Source organism: Chelon labrosus (assembly GCF_963514085.1).
Source record: "Chelon labrosus genome assembly, chromosome: 23".
NCBI classification, from domain to species: domain Eukaryota; kingdom Metazoa; phylum Chordata; class Actinopteri; order Mugiliformes; family Mugilidae; genus Chelon; species Chelon labrosus.
The window spans coordinates 1,789,262-1,806,420 of NC_140356.1; the positions used below are offsets into that span (position 1 = coordinate 1,789,262).

A 17,159-nucleotide genomic window follows, 5' to 3' on the forward strand; every position below is an offset into this window, starting at 1 on the left:
TGCGGAGGCAGGAAGTTTTTGAAGTTACGTAAAAAGCATTTTAAAGGAGTGTAAACAATGTGTGCATGCTGCAGAATATTGTAGATCTGGATTTGGTGCGAGTGCTAACCTTTTTGTTTTGCATGACTCATCCTGAACAGAACATAAACAGATAACCTGCACTGAAACTGAGAAAGAGTAGGACAGTGGAATGTAGGACAGAAGCTGATCTCAGTCTACATTCTCTGCATGTGGGGGTGATGTGCTCCAACACAGCGAGCAACACACATGCACTCCTACGTCAGTGGCTCACTGCAGCTGTGAATAATGGATTACGGGATACCTACAAGGAGGATCACTTTGCGTCTCAGTTATTCTGATATGTCTGTAAGGCTTTGGAGAGCCTCAGAGACTCCAGCATCAGAGATCATTTGTTATTCCCCATTTTCCTTTTCCTCTGTGTGAGAGTTTCTCCTGACTCACAACCTAGTACATCAAACTGGACATACTACACTGAAGAAGACATCTACACTACCTGCAACAATTTCTGACCTTTCCACCAGACGGGGACACTGCAGGGGCTTTAAATTAAGTAATTTAAGGCCTGCTTATGTGAATATACACTGATGTAAATAATATTAGGTAAAGGTAGTAACAAAAAAATGTGCACTGCCAAGCCCCAAAAATCCCACAGGAACAGCCTGATGAACACAACAAAACGCCTGAGGCTTTGTCCTTGCCTCCAGACTCATCAGAGCCCAGAGAATTGAGAATTTGCATGATCCAGTGAAGAGGCTGAAATATGAGTGGGACAACATCCAAGAGTTTCTTATGTGTCTGTTGTAAGGAAATTATCATTAGTTAGACTCTGCAGTACATTACCTGGACAGAATTGTCTGGCTTCTCTAGAGATGCCATTCTGCACCATTGCTGCAGACAAAAAGTTTTCCTCCTCCACCTCAATGTGTAGGAAGAGTGAATGAAGGCATCTACTATAGATTACTCCACCTGACATGAGCATGCATGCACAAGTGCAACATTATGGCTAGCAAAATAAACGACTATTATTTTGCTTAGCTTAGCTAGAGCCACCTGCACACGCCCCAACTGTGCAAAGAAAGTCTAATTTAAATGGAATGCAGTTGATCTCAATTATATTCTGTTCCTTCAAGAACCCAGAAGCGGCACCTATTGAGCTCTAGCTTTAGAGTTGGATACAATACAATGTACAATGTAAAATGTCTCTGACAGAGTGGTGCCACAGCACACTGCAAGAGTGCTTCTACACCTCACCTGTTATATAGGCGTATTCATTTTGGTGTGAATCCTGTCAGTCAAACCAGCGTGTACCAAACCACCAAGATTGTGAGAATGTCCAAAAAGGAAGATCTTGCTCTAGTTCCTAATTTCAGATTTTACCATGAAAGAAAAATATACCATGTGTAGGTGTACTTACCCTGTGAGTACAGCAGTATCTGCATCTCCAGCAGGGTGCAGGTGAACACTTGGACCAGGTTCTCCACTCCCAGCAGACGGAAGGCCTCTGCCAGGGGGAAGTCAGCCAGGGGCAACTCCCCAAGCCCGGGTCTTTGGCACACAATGGGCTCGTACACACCGTGGAACTTGAGCGAGCGTCCAGGAGCGGGCAGTGGAACCTCATACAGGATATTGTGAACATAGCTCTCCAGCGGCAGGGGGGGCGCAGTGGCGGCTGTGACGGCTCTGTGTAGCTGTGACAGGAAGCGACGGCAGGCGTGCATGAAGGGCATGGGTGTGATCAGACACAAGGCCTTGGACACATACAAAGTGTCCCTTGATGAGTCATAGCCACCCGCTGCACGAGAAGAAGATGAGGAAGACGAGGAAGTAGGGGAGTCCACCTCATCTAAACTGCTAGCCAGAGAGTCCATGCTGGAGGAGGAGGATGAGGAGGAAGAAGTGGGGTTGGCGGAGGCGTGCTCGGCATTGTGCATCTGGTAGAGGGTCTGCATGGCAGAGCAGATCTGCGGGCTGGTCACCTCCTCATAGAAGGTGTGGACGAAGCCATAGGTTCGTGAGCCATCCTCCTTGGTGATGATAAACGAGTGGAACTGAGGATCACGCTGGTCCACCTGTGTCCTGAATGACAAGCCTTTGGGCATACACAGCTGTGGAGAGAGAGGAAAGAGTGCGTTACACACGACTCACAAGAATGATTCCCATACACATTTGTAATCCCCAGCTGAAGCCAGTTTGATAACCTCAAGCTTGCCATTGGACTTTTTTGCAGATCATAGCTCAGTTGCCCTCACAGATCTGTGCCCTCTAGATCTGAGAGGCTTTGAGCAAGGTGTGAAGCGGTGGGGCTAAAGATAAGCTGCTACCAATCCGAGGTTGTGGTATTCTGCTGGAAAGATTTATTACTGTGATATTTAGGGTGACAAATGAGTTTTAATCTCAAAAAACTAATTAAAGCTGAAACAGTCATGTGATTTATTACTGTAGATAAAATGCAGATAATTAAATATCTTAAAAATTGATTATTATTATTGTTATTCATTTAGATCATTTTAAAAATCAAAGATTCCCTGCTTCTAGTATCTCAAATGAAGTGAATGTCTACATTTGTTTTTATACTGAGTAGCTTTGCGTTATATTTGATTGGACAAAATAAGACTGAATCTGAATCAGTGAGTTCTGGGGAACTATTTACTCTTTTAGGATACTGAATGGACCAGTGGACTAATCCCTTATATCCAAGAAACTAATGAACACATCAATCAATAACGAAAAGAATTGTTAGCTGAGGCTCTTACTTAAACAGCTATTTACAAATTATAATGATACTTCTATTACATTAATAGTGTGTGTTTGTGTGTGATGCTGCTTTCACAGTCTCTATGGAACTCTGGAATTATTAAACACCCAGTCAGCAGCTGCCTGCAATAAAGCTGACTTAATAGCTTCATTATGTTTATTAGGCTGCAGAGAGCTGAACAAGAACTGACTGGAGACTGAGATCTGCCCTATGCCTACACATAAACACATATTCAACTGGGATGCTGATCTGCAGCACATATCAACACATGCATATGTATGAGCTTCAGAGACATGAACAAACTCATACATTTTACATGCTTGTTTGTACTGACTGTAAACTTTACCAGCACAAGTAACAATGCCATTTTATGTAGCCGTTTTTTATGTACATTTGGAAAACAAACACTGCACTTTGGCCTGATGACCTGATTGGATTCAGCATGAGTCATGTGCGTTGCGTGTGTGACAGATCGTCTCTCCTCCACACTTATCCTGCGTCTGATATTAGTCATCGCCACCAACACATTTCTTAGTTGGCTTTATCGTCTAGAAAATATTACTTGTGCTTCACCTCTTGACCCTGCTGCACAGAAGAATGGCATGAAATCAAACAGAGCATTGAAAAACTGACTCTAAAATGTCACACAACATGGCAAATAAATTTAGTAAGCGTTTTGTCAAATAAGACCTGCAGAATGAGTGGAGCATTCAGAGCGGCAATGACAGTAGAGGCGTGAGGTGTTTGTAGGAACAAATGCATCTAACCTCCATGATGCAGGACAAAACGACCTGATTTCACTTTCTTCCTGTTTATGTTATGTTGCTCACGGAAGAAATGAGGACAATAGGAGCAGAACGCATGGTTTACCGTTCACAGTGCGGCAAAACTGCCGAAGCCTTCTTTAACGGCAAGAAGCTGTTGTCAGCTTTATCCGTTGGAAGAACTTTTCTGCAATTATCACTGTGGAACTGTGGCTTAACTAAAACCTGGCACATCTTAGCAGAGGAGTGTTCTCAATCAGTCTCCACTAATAATTCTTCAAGCATAGACATGGCCCCATTAGAGAGGCAAAGAGAGCTGAATTAGAACTACAGTATGTACACTCAGACACAGATTTAGATCACTTCTTTTGACCTTACATTCACTTTCCTGCACATATAACTACAACCTTCCTAACTTGAACCTGTCTGAGATCCCACTACCTTAATGGGGGTTGGGGCATGCAAATGAATGTTGACGTCATACAACAGTTTAACAACCAACACTTTCTATATCTATATCATCTAAAACTGTAGGCTTACTTGTCTGTGTTAGGATGCTCTGTCCAGGTTTTTGCTAGAATCAGGTTTTTATTATTTCAAATGTTGCAAATACTAGGTTTTTATGTATATTTATAAATTATTTAAGCTGATAAAAGCTACAGACCACATGAGACACCTGAGATGCATTACATCATTTTATCCTTCATGCTGAAGAAACGAGAAGATATTTCTAATGCTCAATAGATCCACGTGGATAGAAGGGCAAATAAATAAAAAAATAAATATAAATTAAAAAACGTGGTGTTACAAAGGCATGTGGATGTGTGAGCTTGGGGGTGTTTGGATCTGAAAACAATAATCGCAAGAGCTTTACTGAGAAGCCTGCAGCTGCATGTGTGATTACACTCCCCCATCCTCCTCATCTCTCACCTCTGAGCCGGAAGAGGAGAGCGGTTGGGATGTGGAGGTAACGGAGGTATGATGCATGAGGAGGAGGAAGAGGTGAGCAGACACAGAAAACGAAAGACAGTGGATGGTGTTTCCACAGAGTGTCTGACAGTCATTGCCAGCACCAGTTCGCAATCATCTCAGTGTCGGGTTTCAGTCGCTGCACTGCCGCATAATGGCCCGTTTCCATGCCGACGTAAGGTGAGAAGCGCGGCTGAATTATTCAGCAGTGTTGACGCCAGGGCAGGTGGTAAAATAGGCGGCGACCTTCCACACACACACACACACACACACACACAGCCTATACATCGAGATGGGGAATTAACTCCTGTTGTCCCTGACAGGATCACTTTTCTGCCAGATTTTTTTTAGGTCTACTGCTACACTTAGTATGTAGCTCGTACTTGGTTTGAAGTGCTTTTTTCAAAACTGAAAAAGAAACTTCACAAGAAAACGACTTCACATTTGCCTCCAAAACATCTCTGAATCCAATAGACTAAAAAAGCATCTACTTCTCTCATAAAATGTTTTCTCTCCACAATCACTTATATTCTATTAAGTTATTATTCTGTTCTTCTGATCGGTGTTCTGGTTGATCATTTGAAATTTTAGTTTAGAGTTTAGGGCTCAAAGAGAAGTATGTTTCAGGATGTGTCTGGCTTGATTGACTCCTGGCTTTTCAGAGGCAGGCCAGAAGGGTAATTCACCAGTTAACAGGAGCTGTACATTGTTTAGATTCAGTTGTGGTATAATGACTTTGAGTGGCTGGTTAAATGATGTGATGTCTTGTTGTAATTTATTGGTGGAGTGGGCAATATATTTTCCACATACACTTTTGCTGTCAGTTAGCTTGTTTTTAGCACTTATCATAATGTACTTTAAATTTCATTTTTCCATTAAGTAGAAGATGTACAATGAAAATTCTCCAGTAGGTAGCATACTACTAATACTGTATGCATTAGCATGGGCTCTAAATATGTTTAAATGGTCATGCCCAATGCGCCACACAATTTACCATATTTAGAAGGTCCTGGCTCAAATTGGAAAGGAGACATGCGTCATCCATAATGTAACTTCCCTGTAGGTCTTCTGCAATGTATACCAATAAGGGTGTAACTGCACACTTACTGCAACCTGGCTTGGTAATCTACAACCTATAGGCCTTGTCAGGCCTCTGTCATACAACACTAGCTAACGATGTAGCTATTGTGGATTGGTTTGAGGCAATGTGTCACAAAGGATCAGGTCAAAACAGAAATACTGTTTGTATGTATGTTTATCTATACATTATTATTATGTATTCTATATATTCACAAACCAGCCACGGTGCATCTCAACATGCAATGCTCCTCACAAAGATGTAATGGTGATTTGTTGTTGATTTGTAACCCAGATCACTAGAAAAAGAATTGTGCCTTAAACCAAGGCTTATTTTATTTATTATAAACTATTGAATAACTTCCCCAGTTCTATCCCTATTTTCTCCACTTGGAGGAATCCACTTACCATGTTGACAGCATCCTGGTCAAAGGGGTTCCACTCCACATTCTCAGGGTAACGTGCCAGAACCTTTGACTTGAAAGTCCTCTTCAGTGGGCTCTGCTCGAAGTTTTCGCCTGGACACATAGAAGAAAAATGGACAAAGGTAATGATGGAGCAGATGTACAGACATAGAGACCTGGCCGGACCTTTATACTGGCAGCCACTTCATGCATTCTCTCTGTCAGCCACTGGACACTGGACTGGGTCTTTCTCAAAGCAAAACACACCAGATTTGGACTGTAATTGGGTGTCCAAACAACTTTTAAGCGCTCATCAGAGGCTTGTCAATCTTTCATATCATCTTTCATGCTTACCCCTACCTTTCCACTACATAATACTTGATATTGTCAGGGTTTCTCCAATCTAAGGGTTTCTAATAGCAAGAGCCAAGCAAGAGACACATTCCAAGTCAAGACTGACAAGCCAAAATCGAGTCCAGAGTCAGAATGTTATCTTGTCAATATCTAATGCCATAAATTGGCATGCAAGTAAATTTTTTTTTTGAAAAAACATTTCATGGTTCCAGCTAAAATAAAAAGTAATTATTTTCTGCTTTTACGTTTAAATTTTAAGGATTGGACTGTTGGTCGGGCAAACCAGCCTTTATGAAAGCGTCCCCTTTGGCTCTGGGTAATTGTGATGGCGTTCCTGTATCTTTTTGAAGTTTTTACACACCAAACATTTAAGCAATTTATATAAAAATTATCAGAAGATAAGAAAAATAATAATTAGTTGCACTCCTGTACAAAATAGTTCAATATGAGTCCCACCATAACTGACTACAACGGTAAAATAGAGCTTTTGTGAATACAAGTATAATACAGTAGGAGTATTATTGATTTATAGTACAGATGGAGTAAATCAATAGTTGCAGTGGGACATTCTCTTACAATCAGTGCCATTACTTTAGCAATGTTTTAAATGCAGGACCTTTACTTGTAACATAGTATTTTACAACATGGTTTAAATCTGAATATTTTATCATTATTATGTAATTATCAACATATTTCCCTCCAACTGTGGTTAGTAATGTTAACATCTATATTATTTAGGAGTAGAAGTATTGTTAGAAATGATTACGACTATTAACTGCCTTGCCAGACATGTATCTATCGTTGATACAAGCAGATCCTGTGGCAGCCTAGGTAAGAACTCTGAGGGCAGGCTCTTTGCAGTGGTCTCAACAAATCTCCATTTAGGATAATAAAAGAGAATTTTGCGGCATACTTTTTCATCTTTGGGCTTGATGGAAGCTCTCAAGTATTCTCAAGTCTAACGCTCAAGTCCAACTTGAGTTCTAATGTTTTTGTCGAGTATAAAGTCATTACATTTCTGTCTCAAATCCAGTTGGCATAGAAGCCATGTAGAGCCCACACCTCTTAAAGTAATTCACAATGAATAATCCAACTGTAACAAAGCTGCTATTTTATTCTGCTGAGTGTATGTGTGTCAGACAGCTGTCTTGGCAGCATAGCTAAGACAAACTGTGTCTAATGCCCGACAGCCATGCTGCTGGTCACATGTCCAACTTCTGCTCAGGACACAACAGCTGTCCACCAGAGCAGTTTTTACAATATACTTTCTCAACGACACTATTTTTACAGTCTATTTTACGTCACATTTTTATAAGAAAATGGGTCTGGATGGTTGTAGGACTATCCGGTTCTTTCTAGATGTATTTTTACAAGGTCAGAGCATTTTTGTGGATGTTTGTCTGTTGTCTGAAAGTGGCAATGTCTTGACAAAACCAAAACTATCTGCACTGCAAGGGACTTAGAGATGTGAAAATCAATTAGATACCAATACCAAGATTCAGAGTCTTGCTCAAGGGGGCATCAGCAAGTCTAAAACTTGCTGACTCGGGTCAAACGGACTCTGATGAATTGCTGATGGTGCTCCGATACCGAGGTCAAATCTGCACCTCATAATAGCTCTCTGTGGGCTGTTAAATCTCACCAACAATTCACACTCCATTTCATTTCGGCTCAGTGACCAACTCTCCAGTCATGTTACAAGGTGTAGACAAAGATCCATTGATTTCAGATAAGTGAATTGGGTCTGTAAATGAAAGCACTGGTCTATTGACTGTAGACAGTTTGAGCGAGGTCAGAAGGTTACAGAAGAGAAGCACAGCACTGAGAGGGACAGGGAGACTGATTGTTTAATTACTGATCATTCCACGGTGGCCCGCTCACAAGATCAATAAAGGTTTTGTGTGAGTGGTGTGGCTCACATAAAAACTCCAACTGTACTCTCAAATCTGAGAGATTTATTTCACCTTTATCTCTGGTCTTTGTTTGAAACAGGCGTGTGTTACAGACAGACCTTTATTCTCATACTTGAATATATTCTAGTGAGACTCAATAGCCTATTAAACTTTTACAGCCGTTTTTAGTTATTCCTTCCCTTTCTTCCTTCCCTTTGTTTTTTTTTCATTCTGTGCTTAGCAGTGGTCAGTGACACTCCCTTTGTTAGCTGATGATACAGATTAAAAGGAAGGCTGCAATTAACAGTCATATTTATTACCCATCTGCTGATTATTTTCAAAATTATAAATATTAAATATTTTGTCTATAAAGACTGTTGTTAAATTGCTTGCCATCATTTGTCACAAGCAAAAGTCAAGTCTTCAAATGTCTTCAGTCCAAAAATATTCTGTTCACGCTTATAAGTTAAGTGAAGCATCAAATCCACGTATCACAGATGCAGAAACTGGCAAATTTAGTCATTTTTGCTTCAACAAATTCAAGTCGTTTTTTGAATAAAAAAGTAGTTTCCATTTAATTTTCACAATCAACTAATCAGTTAATCAACTAATTGTATAAGCTCCAATTAAAAGTTATCAAAAAGGTAACGCTTAACTGAAACTGAAGGAAATGGTGCATTTGTTTGGGACTGTTTTCAGCTGTGGATTTATGCTGATTTGGTGGTCTAGTGACAAATTGTGTAATAATGTAGTTTTAACAACAATGGGTGTATACGTAAAAAGATTTACCAGGCACACACAGTACAAGGACATAGCCATTGTTGGCTTGCTTCATGAGATTCATGAGGGATTTGTTGACAATGAGACATAGCATGTTACCAGACCCATAAACTGTTTAAAAGATACCATGTGGAATTTCCTTGAAAATAAACACAATCATGGTTACATTCAGTGTCTGGTTCATTTGGGAGAGAAGCGGAAAGGTTATGAAGCAATGCCATATGAATAATGAAAATGCCATGTGACATTTAAGGAGGCTTGGAGATCAAAACAGAACTATGTTTCACAGTCACAACTGACCTGTTCGCCTTGAATTGATTCCCTGCAGGTCTCCCTCTTTACTTCACCCATACACTACACATCCTACTTACCCTGTAAGGGCTGAGATGACATTTACATCCCCCAGTAAAGCATCGCCCAATAGTGGTTGCCCCATGCAGAAATACACAATGACTTCTACTTTAATTAAGCTAATTCAAGAAAACAGCTGGTTCCTGCTTCTCTCTATCCGTTCCTATTTATTTATTTCTATCTCACACCCACCCATCCACCAATTTTACTACTGCCGCACACCGCAGGACGTCCAGGGCTTTATGTCTTCTCTGCAGGAGAAACGGTATGACTGAATTTGTTTAATCGGAGTTTGGATGAAGAGGGGGCCAAAGGTAAAAATAGTCCGCTGTGACCAGGATGATAGTGACTGATTTGGATAATAGGCTCAAGAGAAAGTTGACCCACATACGGTACAATGAAGAAAGGAAATGAGACAGAGGCTAAGAGGATAGCATGGATTGAAGAGTGTAATCCACATAAAGGTGGTGATGGCAGTGTTAGCCAAGGTATTCTATGAAACATAAAACAGCAAGAGACAGGCAGACAGAAGGGATTTTCCCTCTGGCTGTGTGATGATCTTTTAAATGTGTTGGGTCCTAATAACTACTCCCACTTAGGCTGTGTTTAAAAATATTGATCCATAAAATCTGATCAGTGTTTGATTTATTTTTTTATTTTTCTTATTTAATACCCATCCTCTTGTTAGTAATATTGGTGCGGTCCAGGCAACAAGATTAGTCCACGTGCAAGGGAGATCCAAAACATGAAGAAGCTAAAAACCTTAGAGCACCGTCAGGCCTGACAGCTGATTGGATCTTAAAAGTATAAAGACAGAGCCATATGCTAGATACTAGAGGTAAAATACTGTTTAACTACCACAATTTCTGGAACAAATGACAACTTCAGTTTTGTGAAAATCTCCTAAGTAAATAAAATTTGTTTCATATTGAAATCAAACTGAACTGGGACCTTGTGAATCAGAATTAAATCAATTCAGGAAATCAGTAGTGATACCCAGCCCTAGGATGCACTTTTTAGCATTGCCTGACCTCCAATTTGTCGAACAGCCTCTCAGCCCTTCTCAAATATTTTCAATACCATAGAGCAATTTAGAAATTATTCAGGTAACTTCCACCTCACCTAAGATTCCACACAGATCACCACATCTAAAAAAAGGGTATTGTTTGTGGGGAAAGAAAGCAGTGGCCCAGCAATCAACACAATGCTAAACTCAACAACACCAGACAATTTGAAACATATAGAACAGTGGAGAGATTTCTGACAGCTGGAAAGCCTGAAGACGGATGTGAAAGTTGCTCTACTTCTGCTTGATACAGTAGGTGGTGGTGGTGGTGGTGGTAGTTTTGCGATGTTGCACACAAACAAGAAATTTTGTAGATGCAGTATAGTAGTGGTTTTGCTGCTGTGACACTTTCAGAAGTTAGAACATCTTAAACTTGCTTAGTATATCAGTAATTTCACCTTGTTTATTGGTTCATCTTGGTCTGTTCCTGAACCTAGTTCCTTGAACTAGAATTTTAACAATTGATATTGTAGGATGTGATTTCAGGCTGTAGATCAATGGGAATTTGTTACATCTCTGCCTTTTAAAGTTCATTTTAAAATGTTTTTTTTTTTTTTTTATCGTCTTGTTGCTGAACATATATGGAAAAAAGATAAAAGATAACTTGATTTAACACTGAATGCAGATTTGATCAAATACTCCCCGAATCACAATGATTCCCTTATTGTCATTAACACTAGTCTGTCTCACTTTAGAACATAAATCTATACAGGGAGAACGCTGAATTTGCTATTTGAGCTTCCAAGGAGCAGATGAGTGAAGACAAAGCAAGCTTACAGGCATGCAGAGTGAGATGTAGCCGTGATGAAGGAGGGGTATGGATGACAGTTTTTTACCTGTGGCTGCCGTGTCTGGATCCCTGCCTTGGCGGTCTGCTTCTAGCCATTGGTACAAAGCTACGGAGGAGCCACATGCAGAAAAACATGGAGCGAAAAACAAAGAAAAACAGCGCAATGTCAAAACAAGTGCACACAGAAAAGCAAATTAATGATGCATGAGAATGAGTCGAGCATGACCATGACACAACATCAGTATCACAACAAAGCATGGCAAGGTATTTAAGATGGAACATACATGACTTCAAATGGGAGTGTTAGCATTCTGAAAAAGCACTTTTCACTGTTAGGTTTAGTCTAGATACTCAATCGCCAATAAATAGTGTTAGAATGGAGGTCAAAATGCCTAACAAGGACTTCAAAACTGCAATATCAAAACACACGTTAAATACAAAGAGTCTGTTGTCGTCTGCATATTGAGACACTTTTCATGAGTAGTTGGTCTTTTAGGGATAAAGTGCTGTTTCAGAAGTGCAAAGCTCAATGAAAATGTGAATGAATGAATTTTGAATGTGACTTCTGATGAGCAGCGTGTGACAGCAGTGTGGTTTAGGGTTATTGAGCTAAATCAAGCAGCAGCATTTGCATAGCAAGAAACATTTTCAGAAGCAGTGAATATGATTCCATATTTAAATCAAAACTCAAATTTCTTCTAACCAATTAGACCACTGAGATGGCAATTTACATGTGAAACTGACAAACTATGAACAGCAAAGTTTGTATATCTGGCCACAATATCCCACTGACCAACAGTGATAACAAACTAATGTTGTGTAGCCAGTCTCTGCTCAGATCAATAAAAATTCATTTTAAGTTTTAGGGAAGCACGCAAGGTTTCCAAAGACACTGAACGCAACTGGTTGAATTTGAGAAGATGCCTGAAATGAAATGGAAAATATTTCCATTTGATGTGAAACAGCAAAAAAAACATTATTTCATAAAGAGCTTGAATAAGGAGGGACGCAATACCTGTCAGAAAGTGGGCAATAACATGATTTTTACATAACCTGGTGGTTAGAGGGTTAAAGGGGGTTATTGTTATCACATGGGGAGTGACAGACTGGACTACAAATACTGAAGTTGGTAGACATCTATCCATCCATCCATCCATCCATCCCTATACACACTACACGAGAATATAAACAAGATAATGAATCGGATGAAGTCACTATGTGAGCATGCACACAGACAACAGGCTAATCCCTGTGAGATAATCTCTACTTTTATGATCAGTCAACAGGCTGAAGATCAGCAGCCTTACATCCAGCCTGTGGTACACACAAATCTGCCCTTGAAAAGCAAGGTAATTCATATGCTGAACACTGCTTGTTAGTTATCTATGTACAAAGTGACTTCATAGAGTTCCAAACTGTCCCTGAAATTAAATCCCTCTGTCCTGGTGGTGCTCATCATGTATACACTGGAAAACCACTAGAATTCTAAACAGAACTGTAACTGCCACGCTTGAACCCAAAACATAATTTACTGTTATACAAATATAATGTAATATGATGAAAGAGTGTTTACACTGACTGAAATGTGCAATGTGTGTAATGCATTTTGCCTAATACTAACTCCAAATCACCCACACATATTGCAGTGGCATGTATTTCAAGTTCGCAATGATGACACAATACTTGAATGCACTGGTATATTGCTACAAATGAAATGAAAAGTAAGAGTTTTCTCTGTACAACACAGTACTCTGGTGACAGACAGATACACAAAGACATACAAACATCTCCCAATATTAAGCAGGGCTATCAAAGTTAACATGTTAATAATGCGCTAACACAAATGCCTTTTAATTTCTTTTTTTTATTTTTTTTTGCCTGCACCACAGTTTGGGAACTCAGGAAGTGATCAAAGCTTCAGTAATGCTGTGGAAAGCAAGAAGAATCTCATGTGTGGTCATAGTAAATAATTCTCAGGCAGTAATACCGCTTGTAACGTCAAAACTGATCTTTCTCTTACCACTGGGTTTTAAAATCTCAACTTCCTGTCATAAAAAAAGAATCCAGGGTAGATATTTCCCTTGTACTGTAATTGGCGTCCGTGGGGTAAGTATGTGTTTGCCACATCGCCCCATTATTGTCTCTGGTCCAATATGCCGCTGAAACAAAAAAATATTTGTGATAAATTGCCTAACACAAGGATCTACCAGTATAATTTTACATCTCATTCTGAACGGCCAATAAAAAGCCCCGACCTTTACAAAAGCAGATAATGAATCTAACAGACATCATTCTGCAAAGGAGAGGATTTTTTTTCTCTCTTGCATGCTGACACCACAGGACCTGCCATGGTGCCTGGGATTGAACTGAAAGTCTCTTTAGTCATTCTGTGATGATGAGGCATCACTTGGTTCAAACAGTTGTTAAGGCAGAAAATGAGGCAAACTGTACATCTGCTGTGTGACAGGAAAACCACACACAGAGCTGCTGCTGGCATTATCTGTTTATTACATCACTGTGTCTCTGCCGGTTAACTCCTATCAGCCCATTCTCATTTCCTAGACTTCGTCACATCTAGAACTTTCACAGGCATGCACTTTAAATGCATGCAAACAATACATTTCGGACTTCATTAGGAAAATGAGGTAATGGCGCACACACACACACACATATATATATATTGATCCTATTGATAAGGACTGAACTCAGGAGTGATTGTAATGATCATAAATGGCATGAGATCAACTAATGCTGATTAGTTATTGGTCCACATACACTGCTGCTCTAACGCTACTTACACATCAGTAACAGTGAGCCAGGCTTTCAGTTTTGAGAGGCAAATCAACAATAAATGCATCCCACCATGACCAAAGTGAGATGTGTTTTATTCCTCTGGGGAGCGCCATTGCTGTCATCACATACACATTTTGACACAGATAAAAAGAAATATTTGTAATAAATTTATGAAGATTTATGCCTAGAATTGGTGAATTGGCGCACACATCGATCAGGCATTCAACAATTTTACTGCCATTATCATAAGCTAAGATCAATGTATGTAAATCATTCCATCATTAAGTAGTTGCTAGGTCTCAAATAGAGTTCTGATTGGGAGTGTACCTGGTTTGATTGGCATTGTCTGGTCCTATTTTATTGTGGAAAAGAAGCTACTGAAAATCAGATAAGATTACCAGCCTTTAACTGCAGATTTGTCTGTGGTTCATTTTGATCGGCCTATAGCAAGTACACCACAATAAAACACAGCGTATTGACTTATCACTGATATTGGAGGTAAACTGATCTGTGATCTTGGTCCGAGTGCAAATATAATCCAACATAATGAACAGCTTTTCATTAAGAAATATCTGCAAATGTCCAAAATGTCAGTTTACCTTACCCTAGACTACCTCTGTTTAGGGGCCATTTCTTTCACTCGGCTTGGCTAGGTCTTTTTCTCACGTCATAGATGAACAAGTTTTGTAGCTTTATATCCACACAAACAAGATTCCAAGGGAAATGGTTAAGATGAGTATCAGAGCAGATCTTTCCTCCTGCTCATTGTAGCGCAAACAGAACCAATTACGATAGTGACTCAGTGTTAATCTCAAACCATACATGCTCCTGGGACTCTCAATTGATTCAGATAATTGACTGTTTGCAGCCAGCTTCTTATTACAATACGTTCACTACCAGCCTTAATTCCCACTGTGATTTCCCTGCCTGAGACAGAGCAAATTCAATAGAATCACATATTTTTCCATTACGATGGACCTTGGTGCTCTGTAACCTCAACCATGTAGCTACTGCATTACTGTAGTTTATACTCAGTCTGCTATGGTACATTGTGCAAATTCCAATTTGTCACTGTGAGGGATGTGGGATCATATTTTCTGTTAGAACAACTTGGTTTTGCTTGTGAATGTGCCACGCACACACAGATAAAAATTCATAGATGCTACCAAAAGCAAAGACATAAAATCCCACAAGTGATTTCAGTATTACCCAGAAAACCTTACGACATTGTTACACTGTTGTCTGAATGTTCCCCCGTGTAATGGTTCAAAATTGTTCTATAATGAACTGCTGTCCTCCCTAGATGTCCCAGCAATATTGAAATATATTGCCGTCATTGTCAACCATCTTTTTATCGTTTCTGCTGAGCTTTGAGTCTACAATATGCACTCTGCACTTCAAAGACTACAAATCTAAATAAATCACATAACATCCTATGTTCTAAGCTGTCGTCCTGTACTGATTCACATCTTTATGGTCAAACTGTCATCCGTCTGTCTTTGCCACAGGTATGTTGGGGTGTTTAGCATCAACCACGGAAACTCTTGATGAGCCATTCCCTTGTTCTTCTGTTCCTTCCCTCCCCCCTCAAGAAGGTGCAAGTGTCTGGTTGCCATGGGCTACCCCAGGCCTGCTGAAGCAGCCTCCTAGAGCAGTGCTGTCATTAAATGTGAATGAGAGTGTGCTGGGGTAAGAGGGCCGATTGGGCCCCTCTGGATGGCCCTCGCTGCTGCCTCCCAAATTGAATTGCAAAGCAGCAGCCAGGCAACAGTTCAGTAACAACAGATCAATGTAGCCCGAGTGTGTGTGCATGTGTGTGTGTGCGCTCTATCTGCCTTTATCTAGCACTAATCTTTAAGCATTTTTTTTTTTTTTTCGGTTTTCTGCTGCAAATTGTGTCCGATACAAAATACATTTTCGTGTCAGACTTCTGAATACATTTTTCTGAGGAGTTTCACACAGGGTCTGAATGCAACGTTCAAGCAACACAGGTAGCTCCAACATTTCCCGGGTAGGCATTTCTTAGATTGCGGTATTCATGCAACTTCTGCATCAGTCACATATTGTATATAATTATATATATTATGTATATAATGTGATGTGCTACACACACTGACCCAAACAGTAAATGCAGTGACCTACATAGTAAACATGGAGTAATGTTAAACAAAGTGCTAGTGTGGCTTCTCCTCATCATACTGGCCCAAATCTTAATGTGCTCTTTATTGCAGAAATGCTGTATTAGTCCATGTTGCACTCCCATTGCAAAGGGAAAATCAAATGACTATAATCTGTTTCTTCCAGTGATGCTCTCCAGGTTGCTTCTGGTCAGGCTTGACTTTATATTTTAGATTCTGGGAGCCACTGTATGATTTTGGCTTGAGCACACAAACTAAGGAAATAGACCTACGGCAACAGCCTATAAACTCACAGTGTCACAGTTTTAAAAGTGAAGGCTGAGCTGGTACCAGAGTTTATAAAGTGGCGGTAACAGAAATGACAAGGGTGTCTGAAACAGTTGGAGAGACTGAGGTGTAAAAATTTATACCAAAAAGAGGGCAGTACTTCTGTTATTTAGAACTGGTGTGGCTATAAATTATCTTGCTCAATAGGTAATGGACACGCACTTCTTGCAAGTACTGAGAAAAGAGGTATAACCATGTGGCACTATATGCATCTTAATTTTGTACTAGTGTGATAGAATAGTGCCGCTTTAAAAACTAAGTAGTGATAAACAAATAAATAAATGAATAAATACATTTTAGATTTCAACTCTCTGAAGAATCTAAGCATTTCTTTATGATTACAGTATACAATAAATAATCTGAAATGCAAACTGAGCTTAGTTTTTCCTCAGTCTCTCTCTCTCTCTCAGACTCTCATACTAATCTACTACTAAAAAGCCATGAGAAGAATCTGACATTTGCATCTGGAGGAACAAAGAACAATTCTGTACAATGTCTGCCTTGTGCCAGTTTATGCTGTGATATCCTTGTGTTGTCAGTATGAATACACAATGTTTTTTAGGGTAAAAAAGAATCAAGTTCATTAATGAGCCTGTCAATCCCACATTAATGCCCAATGAAGCGCCATTTTGTTCCATCATATCGTCACCTTTCGTATTTTTACTGCATGAAGCTGAA

General features: G+C 39.8%; 1 protein-coding gene across 3 annotated transcripts in view; it reads right to left on the bottom strand.

Moving 5' to 3' along the window:
* The window catches only part of dennd5b (DENN/MADD domain containing 5B), a 66,061-nt gene that overhangs the window by 29,349 nt on the left and 19,553 nt on the right, over positions 1-17,159 (bottom strand). For 2 of the 3 annotated variants that reach the window (XM_084573581.1, XM_084573583.1), the window contains exons 2-4: positions 11,270-11,329; positions 5,995-6,104; positions 1,436-2,126 (exon numbers count right to left, since the gene is read on the bottom strand). In XM_084573581.1, the coding sequence (XP_084429707.1) occupies positions 1,436-2,126; positions 5,995-6,104; positions 11,270-11,329 (861 nt within the window). The remainder of the gene's footprint in view (positions 1-1,435; positions 2,127-5,994; positions 6,105-11,269; positions 11,330-17,159) is intronic. The other variant, XM_084573582.1, reaches the window with a different exon arrangement.